This window comes from Hevea brasiliensis, chromosome 15, assembly GCF_030052815.1.
Source record: "Hevea brasiliensis isolate MT/VB/25A 57/8 chromosome 15, ASM3005281v1, whole genome shotgun sequence".
In the NCBI taxonomy this organism is placed as follows: domain Eukaryota; kingdom Viridiplantae; phylum Streptophyta; class Magnoliopsida; order Malpighiales; family Euphorbiaceae; genus Hevea; species Hevea brasiliensis.
The window spans coordinates 61,197,035-61,218,141 of NC_079507.1; the positions used below are offsets into that span (position 1 = coordinate 61,197,035).

General features: G+C 35.7%; 2 protein-coding genes across 2 annotated transcripts; both read right to left on the reverse strand.

The window, feature by feature from the left end:
- Positions 1–847: 847 nt before the first annotated feature.
- LOC110632305 (integrin-linked protein kinase 1) lies at positions 848–13,458 on the reverse strand. Its single transcript, XM_058135982.1, has 12 exons — positions 12,462–13,458; positions 12,075–12,149; positions 11,872–11,967; positions 6,088–6,173; positions 5,880–6,000; positions 5,084–5,163; positions 4,250–4,309; positions 3,988–4,094; positions 3,743–3,828; positions 3,362–3,483; positions 1,591–1,702; positions 848–1,143 (listed from the first exon to the last, which is right to left on the reverse strand). The coding sequence occupies exons 1-12, from the start codon at positions 12,777–12,779 to the stop codon at positions 1,042–1,044; spliced, it is 1,365 nt and encodes a 454-aa protein (XP_057991965.1). The 5' UTR covers positions 12,780–13,458; the 3' UTR covers positions 848–1,041.
- A 992-nt stretch (positions 13,459–14,450) lies between these two features.
- On the reverse strand, positions 14,451–21,038 carry LOC110632270 (cyclic phosphodiesterase-like). Its single transcript, XM_058136867.1, has 3 exons — positions 20,269–21,038; positions 20,076–20,130; positions 14,451–14,894 (listed from the first exon to the last, which is right to left on the reverse strand). The coding sequence occupies exons 1-3, from the start codon at positions 20,476–20,478 to the stop codon at positions 14,665–14,667; spliced, it is 495 nt and encodes a 164-aa protein (XP_057992850.1). The 5' UTR covers positions 20,479–21,038; the 3' UTR covers positions 14,451–14,664.
- Positions 21,039–21,107: the final 69 nt, after the last annotated feature.

Below are 21,107 nucleotides of genomic sequence, written 5' to 3' on the forward strand. Positions count from 1 at the left end.
ATATTAATAATTAAATGACTTGATTTTAGAATTATAAAAACTAAATTATAGGTTTAACCAAATTTCAGAGATCAAATTATTAATAAAATAAAACCTTGAGGACTACATTACTTTTATATTAATAGAGTTAAAGGTAAATGAAAGTTTAACGATAGGAATTAACTTATTGATTTACTAAAATATCAAGGAATGAGTTATAAGTTTATACTTCTTCGTTATTATTTTCATTATTCAGTTTCTTGTTTGATGTTTACTTTGTTTTCAAGGCAATAGGAGCCTTTGAGTTCTTCCTTCCCGTAGTATCTCACATATTATACTAAGTGGGTCTACATGTATCATGACCATAAAGATGACAAATTTTTTAGCAAAGTTTTCTTATTTAATTTTGTTAAAAGAAAATGTTCACCCACATAATTTTGTTAAATATTAAAATTTGCTATAACTTTGTGGTCCATCTCTATCCATGTCTTATTTGTACGTAACGGAAAAAAAAAATGTTGATTGAGAAAATAAATTAGGGTGAATTTGAAGCATACCATGAATTGTCAAATCTAGAGTGCAATTCGGAGTATGAATGGTCACTTTCCATCACCCAAGCAAAGAAATGCCATTATTATTGCTTCCTGAATAGCATGGACGAGTATAGATTTCTTATCATACTGAGCTAACAACTCACTGATTAAATGTATATCTCATATAAAATATCAAGAATTTAAACTAAACTGTATATCTTCACCAATTCATAATTTCAAGAATATGATGTTCCATGACCTGTTTAACAATCTGGAATTAGCTCACAAGCATTAGAACATTTCGATGCGACAAAAAGCACTCAGCATTTTGATACGACAAAAAGCACTCAGCAGATCTTACTAATAGAAAGAGTTATACATATGGAAGAATTCAAATTTGATAACAGGTGGAATTACACAGAAGAAATCTATGCACTGAGCTATAGAAGAATCCTTTTTACTTGCATACAAAAGGCACAAACTCTGAATGCAGAAAAGTTACCAACTAGAAAAACTAATCCTTGCCTATTCACATGCTGTTGGTGGAGCGTGAAGAACGGCTGTGGCCAGTTAGACTAAGATCTTTCTTCAACATGGCCTCCAGATTCTGAAAGCATTTTAATGGTCTAACCTGTACAGGTTACAGTGCCCAGAGAGAAAATCCATCAGTTTAAAAGAACCAAATAATATTTTATGAACGAAATGCTTGAACAAAGCAAGATCCAAGTCATCAATTTGAGTAATCAATCCATTGACCATCAAACCAGTACACAATCAAAGAAAAACAAAATTGAATGAAGAGTTTGGTCATGTGTTGACCCCATCAAAGAACCCACATTGAGACATTATGGATTGTTTCAAAGTGAAGAACAGATCACGTTCACTATATGAACAATGGCCAACATAGTTTAGAGGATGATCAACTTATCATCTTTGACATGGATGCATGTATACATGTCAAGAAGACACTTAGAAGTGGGTGAAAAGAAAGAAGGTTCAAAGTTGAACATGAAAGAATTACTCACTAAAGTATGATATCACTCACACACCCACACAAATCAAAAACAGAGAGAGAGACCTTCCAGCGCTTCTTATGACCAATACTGTTATAAATTGACTCCAGTTTTGTTATTATTTGCCTGAAAGTTGGTCGCTTAGATGGATTCTCATTCCAACACTCCTGAATCAACCTGTGAAAATAGACAAATTAATGATTATAATTCCCAAAATCATTGTGAATTTGACAGATCAACCATACATTCAATGACCTTCTGAAACTGCTAAGCAATTCAGTTTTCTGACAAAATATCAATTATGTAAGCAAACAACGTTTGAGATATTTGATAAACCAGATTGTGAATATTTTTGTGGTGGACTAATTTGATGAATTAATTATTTACGGGTTTGCATTGTTAAGAGGAATGCGTAGGGTCTATAGACTGATTAAGGTTTGGTTTACAACTCAACTCAACTCAACTAAGTCTTTATCCCAAAAATTTGGGGTCGGCTATATGGATTTGCTTTAATTTGGTTTGATTCATGAAAATCACGGGTTAAACTATCCCTAATTTTATATGACATTTCAGTGCATGTGAGACCATAAAATTTCAAAAATTAGTCTTTTAGCACTATCCTAGGTCAAGGGCTTAATTTCACGAATGGCACTTGATTTTATCACCAATTTTAGCAACTGCTTAACGTTAACTTTCATTGATAAAATGTTATGACTAAGGATGGATAAGCTAAGAGGGACACACTAACAAGCATTTAAGGCAATATAGATAATAGCTAGATTACTGTTTGTAACAGATTCTGTTAGGGAGTTAGCAATGCTTGTATAAATCATATGAGTTCCAATCAGATATCAAATTGGAAATACAACAATCTTCCTCCTTAAATCTCTCCTCTCTCTCCCTTCTTTTCTCCTCTTTCTCTGCTGCCTCTTCCCTTTTCTCTTCTTCTTTACAATTTCCCTCTCTGTCACTACCCAAACATCCTATGTTGCGACTGGGTACAACATTGAAATACATAATTTTTATTTTTTTCACAATAAAGTCACTATTGCAAAATTTTGGTAGAATTCATAAATTGTCTGATGATGACCAAATGAAAGCCTTTTATTACAGTTTTACAATTAATTAAGAGTAGGCTATGGGACTTTCTTACCATAAAAAAAAGGTTAAATCTCTATAACATTTTGGCAAAAGCGACCTTATTGAAATAAAAGTCAAAGTTGTGCATTCTATTGATAAAGATTGAAGTTCAACAGCCATAATAACGATGAATAAGATCAACGCAAAATGGCAAATTAAGATTAGGGTTATTTAAACCAACCCTTCTTATCCATTTGGTAACTAAACAAAGTTTGATATAAACATTGTAGACTCTAATTTCCAGTTTTTTACCAGAACCCTTGTGTTGCCAAAATAAAATTAATTGAAGATCCAATCTTAGGTCGTCAAGAGTACTTTCTTTTTTTTGGTGGGAAATGCAATGCTGGAATTAATAGAAAAAAAACGGCAGGTTCCTTTTCAATTGTTTTGGGTACTAGTTAGTAGTTAGTATTCACGTGCTTCCTTCCCAGAATAATCTATTGAACGGCAGCGAAATAGGGGAATTACTACATCCAAGAACCTGCTACATGCTCGCTGTTGCACTTGCATGGAGTTATTTCAAGCTCACTATAAATACTAAAGCCGGTGCTTATAGTTATTTAGAGTGCCAATGCAATCATGTGCACATAGAAAACAAGAATTTTACCATTTTCAAGTATCATTACTGGAGATCAAAAACAAAAGGAAGTATAATATCTCAAACAAAACAAATACCAATATTGGCAGAGGACATACTCTTTAAGTCCGTGGGAATAGCGCTTTGTTGGAGCTCTAAATGGTGGACGCTCTTTTGCAGCATATGATTTTGGAACTTCACGTTCTTGCTTTGCAGAAAATGGGGGACAGCCTTCAATCATCTGATATAAAGTATGTTACAAATATCACTGAATAGTCATGGGATGAAAAGTATGAATCCAAGTAAGAATATAAAACCAAGTCATGTTCCATGTACATGCTTTCCTGAATTGTTGTAAGGTACAAGATATTTTGCTATCCTGTGTCAACAAAATAAAGCAAGAAAAGTTTGCATATGCAGAGATGCATGTCCTGAGGCTGAGATGCACTGGCCAACCATGTCATGGTTAATCTTGGTAATGAAGAATGAGAAACCTTTACCTCCTGTAAAATTAAAGCAAAGGAAAAGACATCCACTTTGGTATCATATTCTTCATTTTTGAAAACCTCTGGGGCCACATATCGACCTGTCAATGACAAACCAAACAATTTCATTACACTTTTTCATCACATAGCATATCAATAAAAAGAAACAAGGAAAAAAACAGCAGGTTACCAGAAATATTGGAAATTCAAATGGACAACTTCCAACTAAAATGAGGATTATAATTGTAAGAGGCACTCACAAGAAGTGTCTTGACAAGTTAGAGGCTTGTCTTCTTTAACTGTAAGCAACTTACTAACTCCAAAATCTGCAACTTTGAGATGTCCAGAATCATCCCGTAATACGTTTCTGTTACCTTGCTCGTAAGCAACATAAAAATGTGCTGACAATTTCAGAAAATTGAGGAAGCTAATGAATTTTTACTGAAACTTAACTGTAGTCTCAGTATATGTACATAAGCACAAATGAGACAAAAGAAATCCAAATTGACCAACAAAACTCACGAAGGCTCAAGATCACGATGAATTATTGGTGGTTTGTTCTCATGCAAATAATTCAATCCCCTGCAAAAAAACTCCAGACATATTAATGATCTTTCAGCCTAACCTGAGTCTCAAGCAACCAACATAACATAAAACATGTTCAGGTTCATGAACCGAATCAGGCACAATCACAATAATCTCTTTTATATTGCAGGTAGTGTTTTGCAAAAACATCAACCACCATATAAGATCTTTTATCTTTTCCTTTTTGGGTTCAAAGGGAGGCCCAATGGGTTGTAATACAGTATGGGCTACACAATAGGGGAAAACGCTTCCCTTTCATAACTCTGTCGGTGGATGGGGGAATTTAAGGGTATGAGTTGACCAACCAAACTAAGCCTGATAAGCACCATATAAGATCTTTCAGGTACAAGCTCATAACCATCACCTCATGCATAGAGTCACTAATGATTTCTTGCAGATTGAGAATTTTGCAGCCTCTCAACCACTATACAAGATCCGTCAAGAGTTTTAAACTTGAGCATATCATCTATTTCCCCTAACATTTATATGGAAGTGAGATGGAATTTGAAGCACTAATGCCTCTCACAAGATCATCGAATTAACTGAAATTTCCTACAAATAGCAAAGTTTCAAAATGAAAAGAAGGGAAAGAAAGGGATTTAAACTGTATTTTTGAAAAATACTTAGAACTAACTAAAAAAATATGGAACATTGGAGACCATCATTTTTCTATCTTAATTAATTTGACAGCCTAATGCTACATGAAAAAGACCCAATTCCGAAACAAATAATAAAAACAATGACAATAACAAAATAACAATGGAAACTGACCTTGCAATATCAAGTGCAAACCTCACAGCTGTTGCTGTTCTTAATGCTCTTTTTCTTTTCAAGAATGCACAAAGATCTCCCTGTAAAATTAGTAGGGAAAAAAAAAAGATTTCTCAACGCCGAAATTTACTCAACAAGCAAAAAAAATATATCCCCAAAGATCCTCTCGGTACAAATAAAATAATGCAAAACCTACAGTTCCACCACTATGATTTGAGAAAAATTAGTTTCATCATTAACCATGCAAGAGAACACATTGTGACAACAATTATTCAAGCAGAATTGTATTGGTATCCTTTATTACAAAGAAAACAGAGTAAAAAACTTCCTATCTCACAGGATGTAGATATTTTCTGAAAGATAAACATTTAATGCTTTTGAATATATATAAAATCATATTCATCCAGGCTAGGAAGTGATATACATTTGATAATGGCATCCTGTGTTACAAAGAAGATTGGAGTAAGAAATGTTCTATCACAAAGGATGCAGATATTTATAAAAAATATGGATAGTTATTACTTTTATTTAAATTTAATAAATTATATTCATCCAGGGAAAAAAAAAAGACAACTGGACTTGACAGAACTCTTCAGGACATCAGATCTATCATCATCAACTAATAAAGGTAAGAATGGAAAAACAAGAAATGAAATCAACCAAAACCACAATAACAGGTATTGAAGTGCTAACTAACCACAAACAGAAATATGCAAATAGTTGATCAGCAGCAACATCATAGCTCCAACAAATAGCATCAAGGAATCAAGGATATAAAGGGAAAAAAAAAAACCACCTTGGGTAGATACTCTGTCACAATCATCATAGGACTACTTTGGGTAACAGCACCCAGAAATTGCACCACATTTGGATGTCGTATCTTCTGAAGCAATGAAAGCTCATCTCTGAATGCTTTCCTGAGGAAAAGTTAACAACTCCAATTAAGAACATAAAGTACAAAAAGATATTAATGAGAGTAAAATTGCAGTCTATGTATAACTCACACTTTCTCCTCATCAGAAATCACATCCTCCCCCAGCCTTTTAACAGCCACTTGAATTCCACGCCATGATGCTAGACGAAAAGTTCCCTGCATAAAACATATGTTTCATTTGACAGCGTGACAATGGCAGCCAACATGACTAGAAAAGCTTAAATAGTGCATTCATAAAATTAAAGGAGGTTGCACGAAGGAAGGGTAAAAACTATAGCCACAGAAGAAAATAAAACCTTCCACAGAAGCAAATGGCAAAGCATTCCATCCAACCTTGCAGGTTTTGTGGTTCCGATTAATGATGTTTGAGACATTCAATAACATATTATAAATTCCTACTATTGATCACATTTTGAATTGGTATGATGGAATCTAAAACCCGGGATATTAGAAAATATTTTATATTCTTTGTACTGTTACAGTAATAATAACATGCACAGGGTTTCATATATGAGAGAATATGGAAGTCTATATCATTAAACCTTAAACTAGGACTCTTGGCTCTTAAAATGGGGTAATAGATCCTTGATAATGCCAGATTGACTGCTCTTGACATCCTCACCATCACTGGTGATGGTGAAGACCACCCTCACCACCAGCAGTAAACCACCAACAAACCTCTGCAATCATCACCACTGCTACCAACACCACATCTATTGCTACTGCTAAACTAATATCATGATTCATAGCCACTGCCTACACCACAGCAAAAAATTAGATAATAATTTGCCACAACAGTTGTAATCACACTAATAAGTCCTGCACATAATGGAAAACAAGACAAGACAGGAAAAATTTCAAGCAGAATGGACACAACTTTTCGGTGGTGGATCTCAACATGTGGTGGCAAAACTATGATTTACTATTTACGAAACAGAGCAAATGCAATTTTAACCACAAGAAGAATATTACCATGAAAGGAACAACAGTAAACAAAGGGTGTGTGCACTATCACCAATTAGTTACAGCAAGATGCTTTTAACAGGTTCAATATGTATCAAATTAACAAAAAAAAAAAAAAAAAAAAAAAGAAATCTTGTATTTTGAAGTATATGTTCATCATCTTAGTGTCTAAAATCACTGTTAAGATATGCATCATAAATAATTAGGATATGTGTATCTGTAGTGATTGTGTGAATATATTTAGGTGCTAGAATCGTGGCTATAATTACGTATTTAATTAGGATTGTATTTCCTATTTAGTTGTCTTGTACAGATTATAAATTGACACCATTGGCTTGAGGGAATAATCAAGCTCTTCAATCATTCTCAATATTCTTCTTCTGTTTTATTTTCTCACATGGTAACAGAGCCCTCGGTGGATCTAATTTGAAATATGAAACAAAGTCCTCATAAAGAGGAACTTTCCTCTTTTTTCGGTCACTTTTTGAGAGTCAGTGGCTGTCTCAGCCTAGCCTAGTGGATTACCCAGCCCAGGATCGGCCTCTCCACTGACCGCCGGCGAAAGACTCCGGTACACGTGCCTTCACGAGCTTCTTCCCGTCAACTCACCGGCCTCATGCAACCTCAACCATGCTAGTCCCGTCACCTATTTCTCACTTTTTTGTCACTACCTCTTCATACAGTAGGCCTTTCTGACGTATTTATGAGCAACATTTCAGTGTGCTTCTCTTGTCAACATGTCTGAGATTGAGGAGTCTTCCAATACAGCCTCCAACGCAGGTTCTAAGATTCTCACACCCATATCTAACACAGGTTCTGAGATTCTCAAACTCATATTTTCTTCCATTAGTAATTCACCAGCTATTACTGCTGTTAAATTAGTAGGAAGTCAAAATTATATGTCTTGGGCTGCATCAGTGGAATTATGGTTTATGGGGCAAGAGTATGATGACCACTTAGTTAAAAATGCCATAGATATAGCTTTAACAAATATAGCTAATTGGATTAAGATTGATGCTCAATTATGTAGTCCCTTATGGCATTCTCTAGACCAAAATTACTTAATATTTTTCAGTCTTGTAAAACCTGTTGCAAAGTCTGGATTAAGGCGAAAACCTTATATTCAAATGATGTGCAGCGTATTTATAAGGTAGTATCAGATATGGTTCATCTGCAACAAAATCAACAAGATATGTCTAGTTATTTGGGATAGGTAGAATCACTGAAAGATAAATTTAATTCTATCATGCCATGTACTTTTAATATTTCTAAGCAACAGCAGGACAGGACAGGTTCTTCATGGTTTTGGTATTGATTGGGCTAAGACCTGACCTTAATTCTATTAGAAACCAGATATTAATTAGTCTAGTTATTCCCACTCTAGAGGATGTGTCTACCAGGCTTCTATGCATCTCACTCAATAAGAATAATTTCTCCAGAATTGAATCTTCAGTTTTAGCTGTACAAAGTGAAAACCAACCGAGACAGAGTACTTATCAGAGAGGCAAGGGTAAAAGGCTCCATTGCACTTATTGTGATAAGAGTAATCACACTCGAGACACTTGTTGGGCCCTTCATGGTCGACCACCACGCCCCATTCAGTCAAATAATGTAGGCCGATCAATTGCTCATATGGCTCAATCCGGTGAAAATGGTATTCTTCCATTACCTGATGGAAATGATCAGGTGTCAGATTCTATCCTATTAACTGGAGCTGATTACAAGGAGTATTTGCAATATCAAACAGTCAAACAGCAATCTTCTAGCAGTGCTCATTCTGGTAATTCCTTTGCTTGTCTAACACCGTCTTCGCTCACTGATCCATGGATCCTAGACTCTAGTGCTTCTGATCATATATCTGGTAACAAAAGTCTTTTTTCATCTCTAGTTTCTTCTCCGATTTTGTCTAAAGTTACTTTGGCTAATGGTTCACAAACTTTAGTTAAGGGCATAGGAGAAGTAAAAATCTTTCCATCTATTCCTTTAACCATAGTTTTGTTCACTCCAGAATGCCCATATAATTTAATCTCCATTAGTAAATTGACTAAAAATCTCAATTCTTCTGTCACCTTTACAGCTGACTCTGTTGTTGTGCAGGACCGGAGTACGGGAAAGATGATTAGAGTAGGATGTGAGTCACAAGGGTTGTACCATCTTTCTTCTTCAAATTCTCCAGTTGCTCTTGCCTCTATCACTTCCGCTGATCTTCTTCACAATCGTCTGGGTCATCCGAGTCTTGCCAAATTGCAAAAATTAGTTCCTAGTCTTTCTAGTTTTATCTTCTTCTGAATGTGAGTCCTGTCAACTTGGGAAACAAAGTCGTGTTTCCTTTCCCAAGCGGGTCAATAATAGGGCTAAGTCCATATTTGAAACAGTCCATTCAGACATTTGGGGTCCAAGTCGTGTCAATACAACTTTAGGATTTCATTATTTTGTTACTTTTGTTAATGATTATTCTCGTTGCACTTGGTTATTTTTAATGAAGACTCGTTCTGAATTATTCTCTATATTTCAAAAATTCTCTACTGAAATACGTAAACAATTTGGTGTTTCTATTAAAATAATTCGTAGTGACAATGCAAAAGAATATTTGTCTCCTCCCTTTACTCATTTCTTATCTTCTTAGGGTATTACTCACCAAACTTCATGTGCTTATACCCCTCAACAAAATGGGGTTGCCGAACGAAAGAATCGTCATTTAGTTGAGACTATCCGCACTTTACTCATTCACCATAATGTTCCTCTTCGTTTTTGGGGAGATGCTATTATTGCTGCTTGTTACTTAATTAACCGAATGCCTTCTTCTATTTTGCAGAATCAGAGTCCTCATTCTATTTTATTTCCCGACCAAGATGCCCATCAGTTGTCCCTGCGTGTATTTAGTTGTATTTGTTTTGTTCATTATCACACTCCTAGCAAAGACAAACTTCAGTCCAAATCAATAAAATGTGTCTTTTTGAGATATTCTAGAATTCAAAAAGGTTACAAATGCTACAATCCACTTACAAATAAATACTTTGTGTCAGCTGATATAATCTTCTTTAAAATATCTCCCTATTTTTCCTCCAACACCATATCCAATGGTTGAAGAGATGACTGTTGTCCATAATAATGGCACTTGTGATTTGGTGCCACTACCGAAGGGCAAATCTACTATTGGCTGTCAATGAGTTTATACAGTCAAGGTGGGCCCTAATGGCCAGATTGATAGATTTAAAGCTCGCCTTGTTGCAAAGGGCTATACTCAAATCTTTGGCCTCGATTACAGTGATACCTTCTCTCCTGTGGCTAAGATTATCTCGGTTCGCCTTCTTATTTCTTTAGCTGCCATCCATCATTGGTCACTTCATCAACTGGATATCAAAAATGCATTTTTACGTGGTATGCTAGCTGAGGAAGTTTATATGGAGCAACCACTAAGGTTTGTCGATCAGGGGGAGTCTGGTTTGGTGTGTCGCCTACAGCGCTCTTTATATGGCTTGAAACAATCTCCGAGAGCATGGTTTGAACGATTCAGTACTGTAGTTCAACAATTTAGAATGTCTCGGAGTGAAGCTGACCATTCAGTATTTTTCCACCATAATGGCCATGATAAGTGCATTTATCTCGTTATTTATGTTGATGACATTGTTATTACAGAAAATGATCATGTTGGGATCTCAAAACTCAAACAACACTTGTCCAGTTATTTTCAGACTAAGGATCTTGGGAAGCTATAGTATTTCTTGGAGATTGAAGTGGCACAATCCAAGACAGGTATTACTATTTCTCAAAGGAAATATGCTTTGGATATACTGACAAAGACGGGCATGTTAGACTGTAGACACGCAGATACTCCTATGGATCCAAATGTCAAACTTATTCCTGGACAGGGGAAGCCATTGGAGGATCTGGTAGATACCAGAGATTGACTGAAAAACTCAATTATCTTACAATCATATGCCCAGGCATCTCATTTGCTGTAAGTGTGGTCAATCAGTTCCTTCAAGTACCATGTAGTAGTCATTGGGATGCAGTTATTCAGATATTCAGATATATTAAAGGAGCTCCAGGACAAGACCTATTATATGAAGACAAGGGTCATTCACAAATTATTGGTTACTCAGATGCAGATTGGACAGGTTCTCTTTCAGACAGACGGTCTACTTCAGGATATTGCATTATGATTGGAGGTAATTTGATTTCTTGAAAAAGTAAGAAGCAATATGTCGTTACTAGGTCAAGTGCAGAAGCAGAATATCGAGCTATGGCTTTAGCAACTTGTGAACTTATATGGTTAAAACAATTTCTCCAAGAGTTGAAGTATGAGGAACTTAAACAAATGCAACTAATCTGTGACAATCAAGCTGCACTTCACATTGCCTCTAATCCAGTGTTTCATAAGAGAACAAAACATATAGAGGTGGATTGTCATTTCATCAAAGAAAAGATTGAATCTAGGTGTATTGCCACTAGCTTTATTAGCTCAAATAACCAATTAGCAGATATCCTGACAAAATCTCTCAGAGGCTCTCGGATTGAATATATTTGTATGCTCCAGCTTGAGGGGGAGTGTTAAGATATGTACCATAAATAGCTAGTATATGTGTATCTGTAGTGATTGTGTGAATATATTTAGGTGCTAGAATTGTGGCTATAATTACATATTTAATTAGGATTGTATTTCCTATTTAGTTATCATGTACAGATTATAAATTGACACCATTGACTTGAGGGAATAATCAAGCTCTTCAATCATTCTCAATATTCTTCTTTTGTTCTATTTTCTCACAATCACAATTATTCCTGTCTGACTAGAACTCTTGCCATAGAGGAATTAAATAGGAATAAATAAGTATAAAAGAGGCACGACTACTAGCGCTACCAAAAGATATTCAAGACAAAAAATTACCTTGGTTATTTCTACACTGTTAGTAAAATCGAGCTCCTCAGGATTAATTTCATATTCTGGGACTTCAAGTGCATGATTGACGCGCATGGGGGCCATCTGAGTGAAATAACAAAGGCATGGTGTGAACATTTAGACAATTACCACAAAATGTCGGTATATACATACTGATGCATCAGATGTTAGAACCAAAATTCAAGACATACCAGAGGCTTTGCACCACGTTTCTCCAAAAGTTTGATCACATCATGGTTTTTATAGTATATAGCATCTGCAAGAGGCTGTTTAAGCAAATATTAGATTGATATGAAATGAATACAAGACCAAGTAAAACAGATACTATTGAATATCACATTATATATTTGTGCATATCATGTAACAGAGAGGGCCAGAGACTTCCCCCCTCTTTTCTTTGTTCTAAAATCTATTAATAAAAAAAAAAAAAGTTTTCTTTATCCAAGAAATCATAAAAAGCACAAGTAACAAGAATAGACAAAGCCATCATCAACCTCAAATAGCTCAGCCCAAAACAATACTAAAATAGTAGCATAATTTATCGTGGAAAGAGCAAACTTGTGATTATGAATTCCTACCGTGCTCCCCCATCTATCTTTGGTGTCCACCTCGGCCCCGTTATCAAGCAATAGAGCGACCACGTTCGCATAGCCTTGGCAAGCAGCAACATGTAGCGCGGTACGGTTATCGATGTCACGGAAATTAACATCAATTGCCGAATTCAAGAGTTCACGAATCCCATCCAAATTGCCCTCATTGGCGGAGTACATTAGCCGCACACCGGGATCGATCTCTTCCAATTCTTCATGTTCCGCACCTGAATCCTCCGGGTGCCGGTCTGGTGCTAAAGATGATTGCTTCCCAAGAGTGAATCTCAATGAGCTCTTTCCTTCCATTTCAAATAAAAATCAACCAAGAAAACTGAAAATTTTGACTTCCGATTTCTTAGTTTCTCAGTCAAGTCAAGCTGATATACAGCTTCTATCCGAATATACGATCGCAAAAACCAAAAACCAAAACCCTGGATTAGTCTATTCTTTATATTAAAAAAAAAAAAAAACTTTGGCCTTTGCATATGCAGTTGAAATGGAGAATAACAAAGAAAGATTTTTGATCTGCAAACGTCTCAATCAAGAATCAAGAATCAAGAATATGCAGCTAAAAGAGAAGCCTAAACCTAATCAAAGATCCAAAGAAAATGTAATTGATGACTAAAACCCCAAATTGACAGTTGAAGATGATATTTTTAAAGAACCTTTTGTGCTAGATACAAGAAAGACTTGTTTTTGCAGTTGAAGCTTCAAAGTTGCAAACTTTGGAACTGAAAACACTGAATTCAGAATCAAGAAGAAACCCTCAAATTAAGGATGATACGAAGACAGAGAGAGGGGGGCAGATTGAAACGAAAACTCCAGGGTTTCATGCATGGCAATGGCAGTGGCAGTGGCAAAAACGTAGGCATCACAAGTACTAAAAGCGCGTGTGGAAGGCCAGCGGCCTATATGGAGAACGAAGGTAGGCGCAAAGTAATTGGAAGTTGACTAACGTGCGCAGGAGCGTGGGCCGCGAGGAGTTTTGTTGCCGTAGAGAGACGAAAAAGCATAGGTCACCTTTTTTTTTGTAGGACGATGCGTTTCAAACGGTGCAGAAAATGGAGCGAAGGTTGTTAAGTGGGGTCCATTTCCGCAAGTGGAAAAGGTTGGAGAAGCAAAACGACGCCGATTTTAATATTGTGATGATGCACCGGAAGGAAAAATTGTTGCAGTAAGAAACCAGATATGATTCGTTAGAAGATGGAAAACACGTGACTTTTAGCTGCTGTTAAAGATAAAGCATGGAAATGATGACCCGTCCACCTCTCTACTAAAGTCCTTTTTTTTTTTATAGCTGAAGGCTGTTTTTTATTTTTTTTTTTTTTTATCAATTTTTGCAAATTGCGAAATTGGCATTGTATGACCAACCCAATTAAGCAATCGTTGAACTACACGCGCTTTCCTAATCATATTTTTTTTTTCGTGATTCTATATAAAAATTTTGTAGTAATTGGAAAATGAGTAATTGGTGTAAATTTAAGCAAGTAGTCACAAAATTCTTGACTTGAGCTCGAGACAAAGTGAACTTTTTATAATTCAATGCACCATAATACAAGGCAGGTAGGTATGCCAATTGTTTTTATTATAAAGGATCTATGAGGAAGATTACTTGAATGTGCACAATATGGAATGTACTGAGATTTTGACTTTGCATGTTATTTAGACTAGTGAACATAAGACTATTTCAACTCAGAGGATGGTAAATCAAACTCTGTTTTTTGGCATATTAATGTCAGCTTGCTTGCAGCAAACAGGCTTTGTTGCCTTGTTTAGGCCACCTTCCTCAATGTCCTTATCTATTTTCTGTGTTCCCTTTGCAGGTCAGAGGAATGGGTAGGGATCCAAAATTGGATATGTTCTAGCCTAGGCAATTCTTGAATTCATATCTTGTAACACATCTAGATTTAAATGGTGCTTTGGTTCACAACATTCAAACCACAGAACATAAAGTTGTTCCTCAATAGAAGTTGCCTGTAGCGAACAGCATTCTAATATGTATGATTTAATTAAAATCCTCTGCAAAGTGCATATGGCTGTATACAATATTTTTGCAACTATTTACTGGCATACTGACAAACACAACAGGACCAAAGATAAGGTGGTTGGTGAGTGCATAAAATTGCAGATTGTCAAATGGCATCTAGAAGATAAGAGCACACCTGTTAGGTTTTATTGCAAATTAGAAGCATTAGAAAAAGAAGGGGAAACTAATTGGGGCTGAGCTGAGGGTACATTCTGCAATCTTCTCCCATGACTTCAATGACTTGTCTTCAGTGTCTGTTTTCCACAATGCAAGGCGGCTTATCTGGAAGCTCAGGCTGTTGATGCTCTCGTCAAGAATATTGGCCTTTTCTTGAGCCTTTTTCTTATCATCATCTGTTAGATCTCCATATAGGAAACTAAGATGAGGCATGTAGGCTGCAATATCATACAAGAAATACATTACAAAAACTTTGGCGAATAACAACAATATCCCCAATGTTTTCAGACAAACTAAAATGAAAAGGCTTCCAATTGGAACAATTAAATGGAACGAATCAAATGAAAAGCAAATTGTGATAATGAGAGAGCTGTGATAGTTCCATGTCTTCAGAAAAAATAGAAGAATCAACATTACTAATTGCAATTCTCTAAATACTAATACTAAGCACAATATACTCCATTAGCAGGAAAGCTAAACATGGAGTTCTGAGTTGAGAATATTAATATTCCTTCTAGGGAAATTATAAAAAAGTATCTTATGATTCCACTCATTTTTACTTCAGAGTCTGCGGTTCACTTTCTGATAAAGTGGTATATTGAGGTTCACTTTTCGTCTTTTCTTCATTAAAAGATGCTGACTTGGAACAAAAAGGTATTGACGTTGAAGAGAAATCTGCTAATATATAATAAAAAAAGTGAAAATTATAAAAAAAAGTACCATATGATTTCGCTTATTTTTACTTTATTATCCGTGGTTCATTTTATGACAAAGTGGCACCTGAGGTTTGCATCATTAGCAAACTAAGTGAATTATTTAACTTCCGAAAATAACCAAAATCTGAGATCCTTCACTTTTGAAATATTATGGAAAAGTTTATGCAAATTTTCTTTGAAAAGCTTAATTTTCTAGTTCTAGTGTTCTATGATGCCCAAGTGTCCAGGCCTAAAGCAATGCTGATGGAAATTGCACCCAAAGTGAAGAAAGGCATCGACCACCTTATAAAAGGGAGAAACATGTGACTAGTCAGCCAAGAGGACCAATTCAAGTTAGCCGCTCTAACAAAACTATTGTTTTTATTCAAATTCTTAGCAATATTAATCTAATAACTAACCCGTGAGTTTATGCTATATTAGTATTTTTTATAGTGATTATGAAAATGAACGTGCAAACTCTAAGTTTAAAAATCTATTAATAGTAATTCCAAAAGTCTAAAGTGAATAAAATCTCTTTTTTATATAAAATATTTTGACAGTGTGTGAATTATTTTTTATTATTATTAAAAATAATTAAAAATTATTATTTTAATGCCACATCAACGAAAATTGATTGTGTCAAACAAAATATTGTATTTGTTAATAGAGTATTACCATATGATACCACTATGTCACAAATTTACCAAAGGGTATTACTTTTTCGCATAGTAAATCTTAAACCACATGGTACTTCTTTATAATTTTCATTTTTTTTAATTCCACGTTAGCAAATTTTTTTTCCACATCAGCAGCTTTGCATCTTTTACGAAGAGAGGACAAAAAAAACCGTCATTTGTTAACAGTGTCAACTTCAGGATACTATTTTATCATAAAATGAAAATAAAGTAAAAAAATGAGTGAAATCACAGTGTATTTTTTTTTTTGTAATTTCCCCTACCTTCTATTGTAGCATCTATTTAATTTCTATCGATTGTAACAAGTAATCAAGAGTTAGAACCAACATAGAAAAGGATTGCCCATTTAACACATTCCCAACAGTTTCACCATTACTGTATTTCAAGACTTGAGCATGTTCCTCACTTAAAAAGAAGATTTAAACTATAAGCACTCTCTATGACTTAAGCAAAACGAGGCTCAATTTATTGAATACATCAAAGGAATTTACAATTAATGAGAAATTTCACAGCGAAATCCTAAATGCCAATTACTTTCCTTGTTTTCAACTTCTTATAAGCCCCTTGACCAGCTTGGAAGATTACCTCGCAAACTCTATAGCTTCACAACTCAACTCAACTCAACACAACTAAGCCTTTATCCCAAAAATTTGGAGTCGACTATATGGATTTGCTTTCTCCACTCTAAACGATTTTGGGTTAAATCCTCAGAAATGTGTAATGCTTCTAGGTCATGTTGTACTACTCTCCTCCAAGTCAATTTAGGTCTACCCTTTTTTTTCTTTCTATCCTCTAACCTAATGTGCTCTATTTGTCTAACTGGAGTCTCCGTATGTCTACGCTTCACATGACCAAATCACCTCAATCTCCCTTCTCTCAACTTATCCTCAATTGGCACCACTCCTATCTTTTCTCTAATACTCTCATTACGGACTTTATCTAGTCTAGTATGGTCACTCATCCACCTTAACATTCTCATCTCTGCAACTCTTATCTTAGACGCATATGACTCTTTCAGTGCCCAACACTCGCTACCATATAACATAGCCAGTCGTATAGCTGTACGGTAAAATTTTCCTTTCAATTTATTGGGAATCTTGCGATCACATAAAACTCCAGTGGCACGTCTCCACTTCAACCATCCGACTTTAATCCTATGACTAACATCCTTCTCACATCTCCCATCTACTTGAAGGACTGAGCCGAGATATTTAAAGTGGTTACTTTGGGACAGTACCACGCCATCCAAACTAACTCCTTCCCTATCACTAGTTTGGCCTTCACTGAACTTGCAATACATGTATTCTGTCTTCGTTCTACTTAACTTAAAACCCTTTGACTCTAGAGTACTTCTCCAAAGATCTAGCTTTTTATTGACTCATTCTCACGTCTCATCTATCAGAACAATATCATCCGCAAACATCATGCACCAAGGAATAGTCTCTTGTATATATTTCGTCAATTCATCTAAAACTAATGTAAAAAGGTAAGGGCTTATAGCTGATCCTTGGTGTAATCCAATTGAGCTCAAAAAATCTCGTGTCCCCTTCCACTGTGCACACAATAGTCGTTGCTTTCAATACTTGTATGTACCTAATAGATACCCTCTTTTATTTTAACACATTCCATAAGTTATCTCTTGGAACACTATCATAAGCCTTCTCCAAATCAATAAAAACTATGTGTAGATCTTTCTTCACATCTCTTTATTTCCCCATCAAGCTTCTAATGAGAAAGATCGCTTTCATAGTTAAACGACCGGGCATGAAGCTAAATTGATTGAGAGAGATAGCAGTATCATGACGTAATCGATGCTCCACAACTCTCTCTCACAACTTCACAGTATGGTTCATGAGTTTAATTCCCCTATAGTTTGAGCAACTTTGTATGTCTCCCTTATTTTTAAAAATAGGTACTAAAAATGTCTCCCTTATTTTTAAAAATATGTACTAAAATACTCCTCCTCCATTCACCAGGCATTTTCTTTGAGTTTAGAATCTTATCAAATAATTTAGTTAACCATGCCACTCCCATATCTCCCAAACACTTCCACACTTCAATTGGTATTCCATCAGGTCTACAGGCTTTACCCACTTTCTTTCTCTTAAGTGCTTCTTTTACTTCTAAAGATTTAATCCGTCTAGTATAATTCAAATTCTTTTCTATTGTTCTATAGTCTATATTCATGCTATTACTATTTTGACTATTATTAAAGATATCATTAAAATAATTTATCCCCTTCTTTAGTTTCAAGTTTCTCATATAACTTTTCAAAGGCCTGTGCTCTTGCTTAACTAACTGCCTTTTTTGCCTCTTTGTTTGCTATCTTATACTGTTCATATGCCTCATTATTATCGCATTTAGGTAATTTCTAATACCATTCCCTTTTTCTCTTCACTGCCTTTTGTACTTCCTCATTCCACCACCATCTCTCTTTTCAGGATGGTCCATGTCCTTTAGACTCTTCAAGTCCTTTTCTAGCTACTTCTCTAATCTTTGATACCATCTGTATCCACATATCATTGGCCTCTATATCCAGCTTCCATGCTTCGGACTCGAGACTCCTTTGAACTCTACTTGCTTTACTCCTTTGAACTCCCACCACTTTGTTTGAACTATACTATTTCTTCTGATCTTACTTGAATTATTCATAAACTTGACATCCAAGACCACTAACCGATGTTGACTTGTTAAAGCCTCTCCTGGAATGACCTTGCAATCCTTGCATAGAACTCTATTTGTCTTCTTAGTTAAGAGGAAGTCGATTTGACTTCTATGTTGCCCACTTTTGAAAGTCACTAAATGTGACTCTCTTTTTATAAAGTAGGTATTTGCTAGTATTAGGTCGTATGCCATAGCAAAATTCAAGATGTTTTTTCCTTCTTCATTTCAACTGCCAAAACCAAAACCTCCATAAACATTCTCATAACGTTGCTTATCACTTCCTACATGTCCATTCAAATCTCCACCAATGAAAACATTTTCTTCATTCGGTATGCTTTGCATTAAATCATTCATATCTTCTCAAAACCTTTGTTTACTCTCACTATCTAGTCCTATTTGTGGGACATAAGCACTAACTACATTTATTGTTTCTCCTTCTAGTACTAGCTTTACTAGTTTAATTCTCTCTCCTACTATTTTAACAGCTATTACAGCGTCTTTCAATGTCCTGTCTATGATTATGCCCACTCCGTTCTTGTTTCTCTCCTTTCCGGTAAACCATAGTTTCTACCATGAATTACCCACTTCCTTACTTTTCTCTCATACCCATTTAGTCTCCTGAATGCAAGCAATATTCATCATTCTCCTTTCCAAGGTATCTACAAGCTCCATTAATTTTTCTGTAAGTGATCCAATATTCTAAGTACCAATCCTAATCTTCCTACTATCCTATTCCTTCCTAATTGGTCTCCTTCTATAATATCTTCTATTGTTTTCTATGTCTATCTTGTGTTCTGTTCCACTATATATCCTATGAACTAACTTCTTTACCCACATCCGTCCATTATGTGGAAACTCTTGCTCACTCAACACCACACCCGGGCGCCGATATGGCGTGTGGCTTTCGGTGAATGCCCTATAGAGTCGTAAATAGAGGACGCCCTAACGTTTATATCATTTGAATCCATATCATAAGATGTAACAAAAATTTTACGTTGTTTGTCACCTGACACAACCCTCATTCTTTATCCAAGCTTGAGACCGGCTAAGCGCAAACTACTTAGGCGGAGTTAAACTCCATAGCTTCACAATTATAAAGAAATTTCACATATCACAAGACATTTTTAAACAGTTGTCTTTCACTCAGAAAATTTATTTTCCCATCAAAGCTTAAAATTTCGGCCTATTTTCAACAAATAAGAAAGATGCCACAAGAATATTCCAAAACTCAGTTTATAAATGCTCAATCTCAGAAACACCGAAGCACATCTCTTCTAGTGAGTATGAAAAACACTTTTTAGCTGCAAAAAAAGGAAAAGAACAATCTTCATTCGACAGAACTTACGAGTAGAACTCTTGTACCCAAAATTCTCAGTGCAGTGTGCACTAGCTCCAACTACCTGAAACAGGAAGAAAACCACTCCATTTTAACATATGGGCATCCAAGCTTTTTCATCAATATGGAATCTGCAATGCCAAATTAATCCAAAAACTGCAAAAATCTGATGGAAATCCAACAAAATTTCCAAAAATATGACCTTAGCCGTTGCATGCAGGAGCAAATAAACGCACTGATAAAAGAAAGTCCCAGTGGCCACGCGATCGACGGTGGCGGTATAAGCCTTGAGCCCATCACAAGCGGATCGAAACTTGTCCAACTCATCCTGCTCCATTAAACTAATGGCCCCGACAACAGTTACATGCGGCTCGAATTGGGGACCGTCATACTCCGATCTCAGACCGTCCATCAATTTCTTGAGCCTTTCCGCAACGTCTCCGGGTAGCGCCCACACCGAATAAGCGTGCTTCTGGGCGATCTCAGTTGCAGAGCTGTTCCCGCGGAGATTTCCATGAGTATAGAGTAGAGAAAGAGAGAGAAACCTTGGAGACCCAGAAAGGACAAGAATTTAATGAAATTGATAGACAGAAACATTCATGAAGGTGAGGAGAGAAACCATGGGAGGATCCAAAGACTCCATCTTTTCTGTGCTTATGATACGTCAAGCTAAACGACTAGAAAAAGGAAAAGTGGGGATTTTTTTATAATATGTTTGAGATGGATTGCCGTTATGGAATTGAAAATACGCTGGGTTACAAAGAAGCGATCGATCGAGTTCTGTTTTCTGAGTATCGTGGGCGATCAAACGAGAGGATAGCACGTGGAACATGCAAAGGCATATGCTGGGTAGGAACTAACTGCGAAGCGAGCGAGGTGTACGGAGCTCCTTGCTCGGACGATTTTCATCCAATTTTTCTAAGTATGTTTTATTTTTAATATTTTATTTATTCTTTATTTATTTCTTATATTATTCATTTTATAGGATTTAATTATTTTTGATATTTTAATTTTATATATTATATTTTTATTTTTATTTGC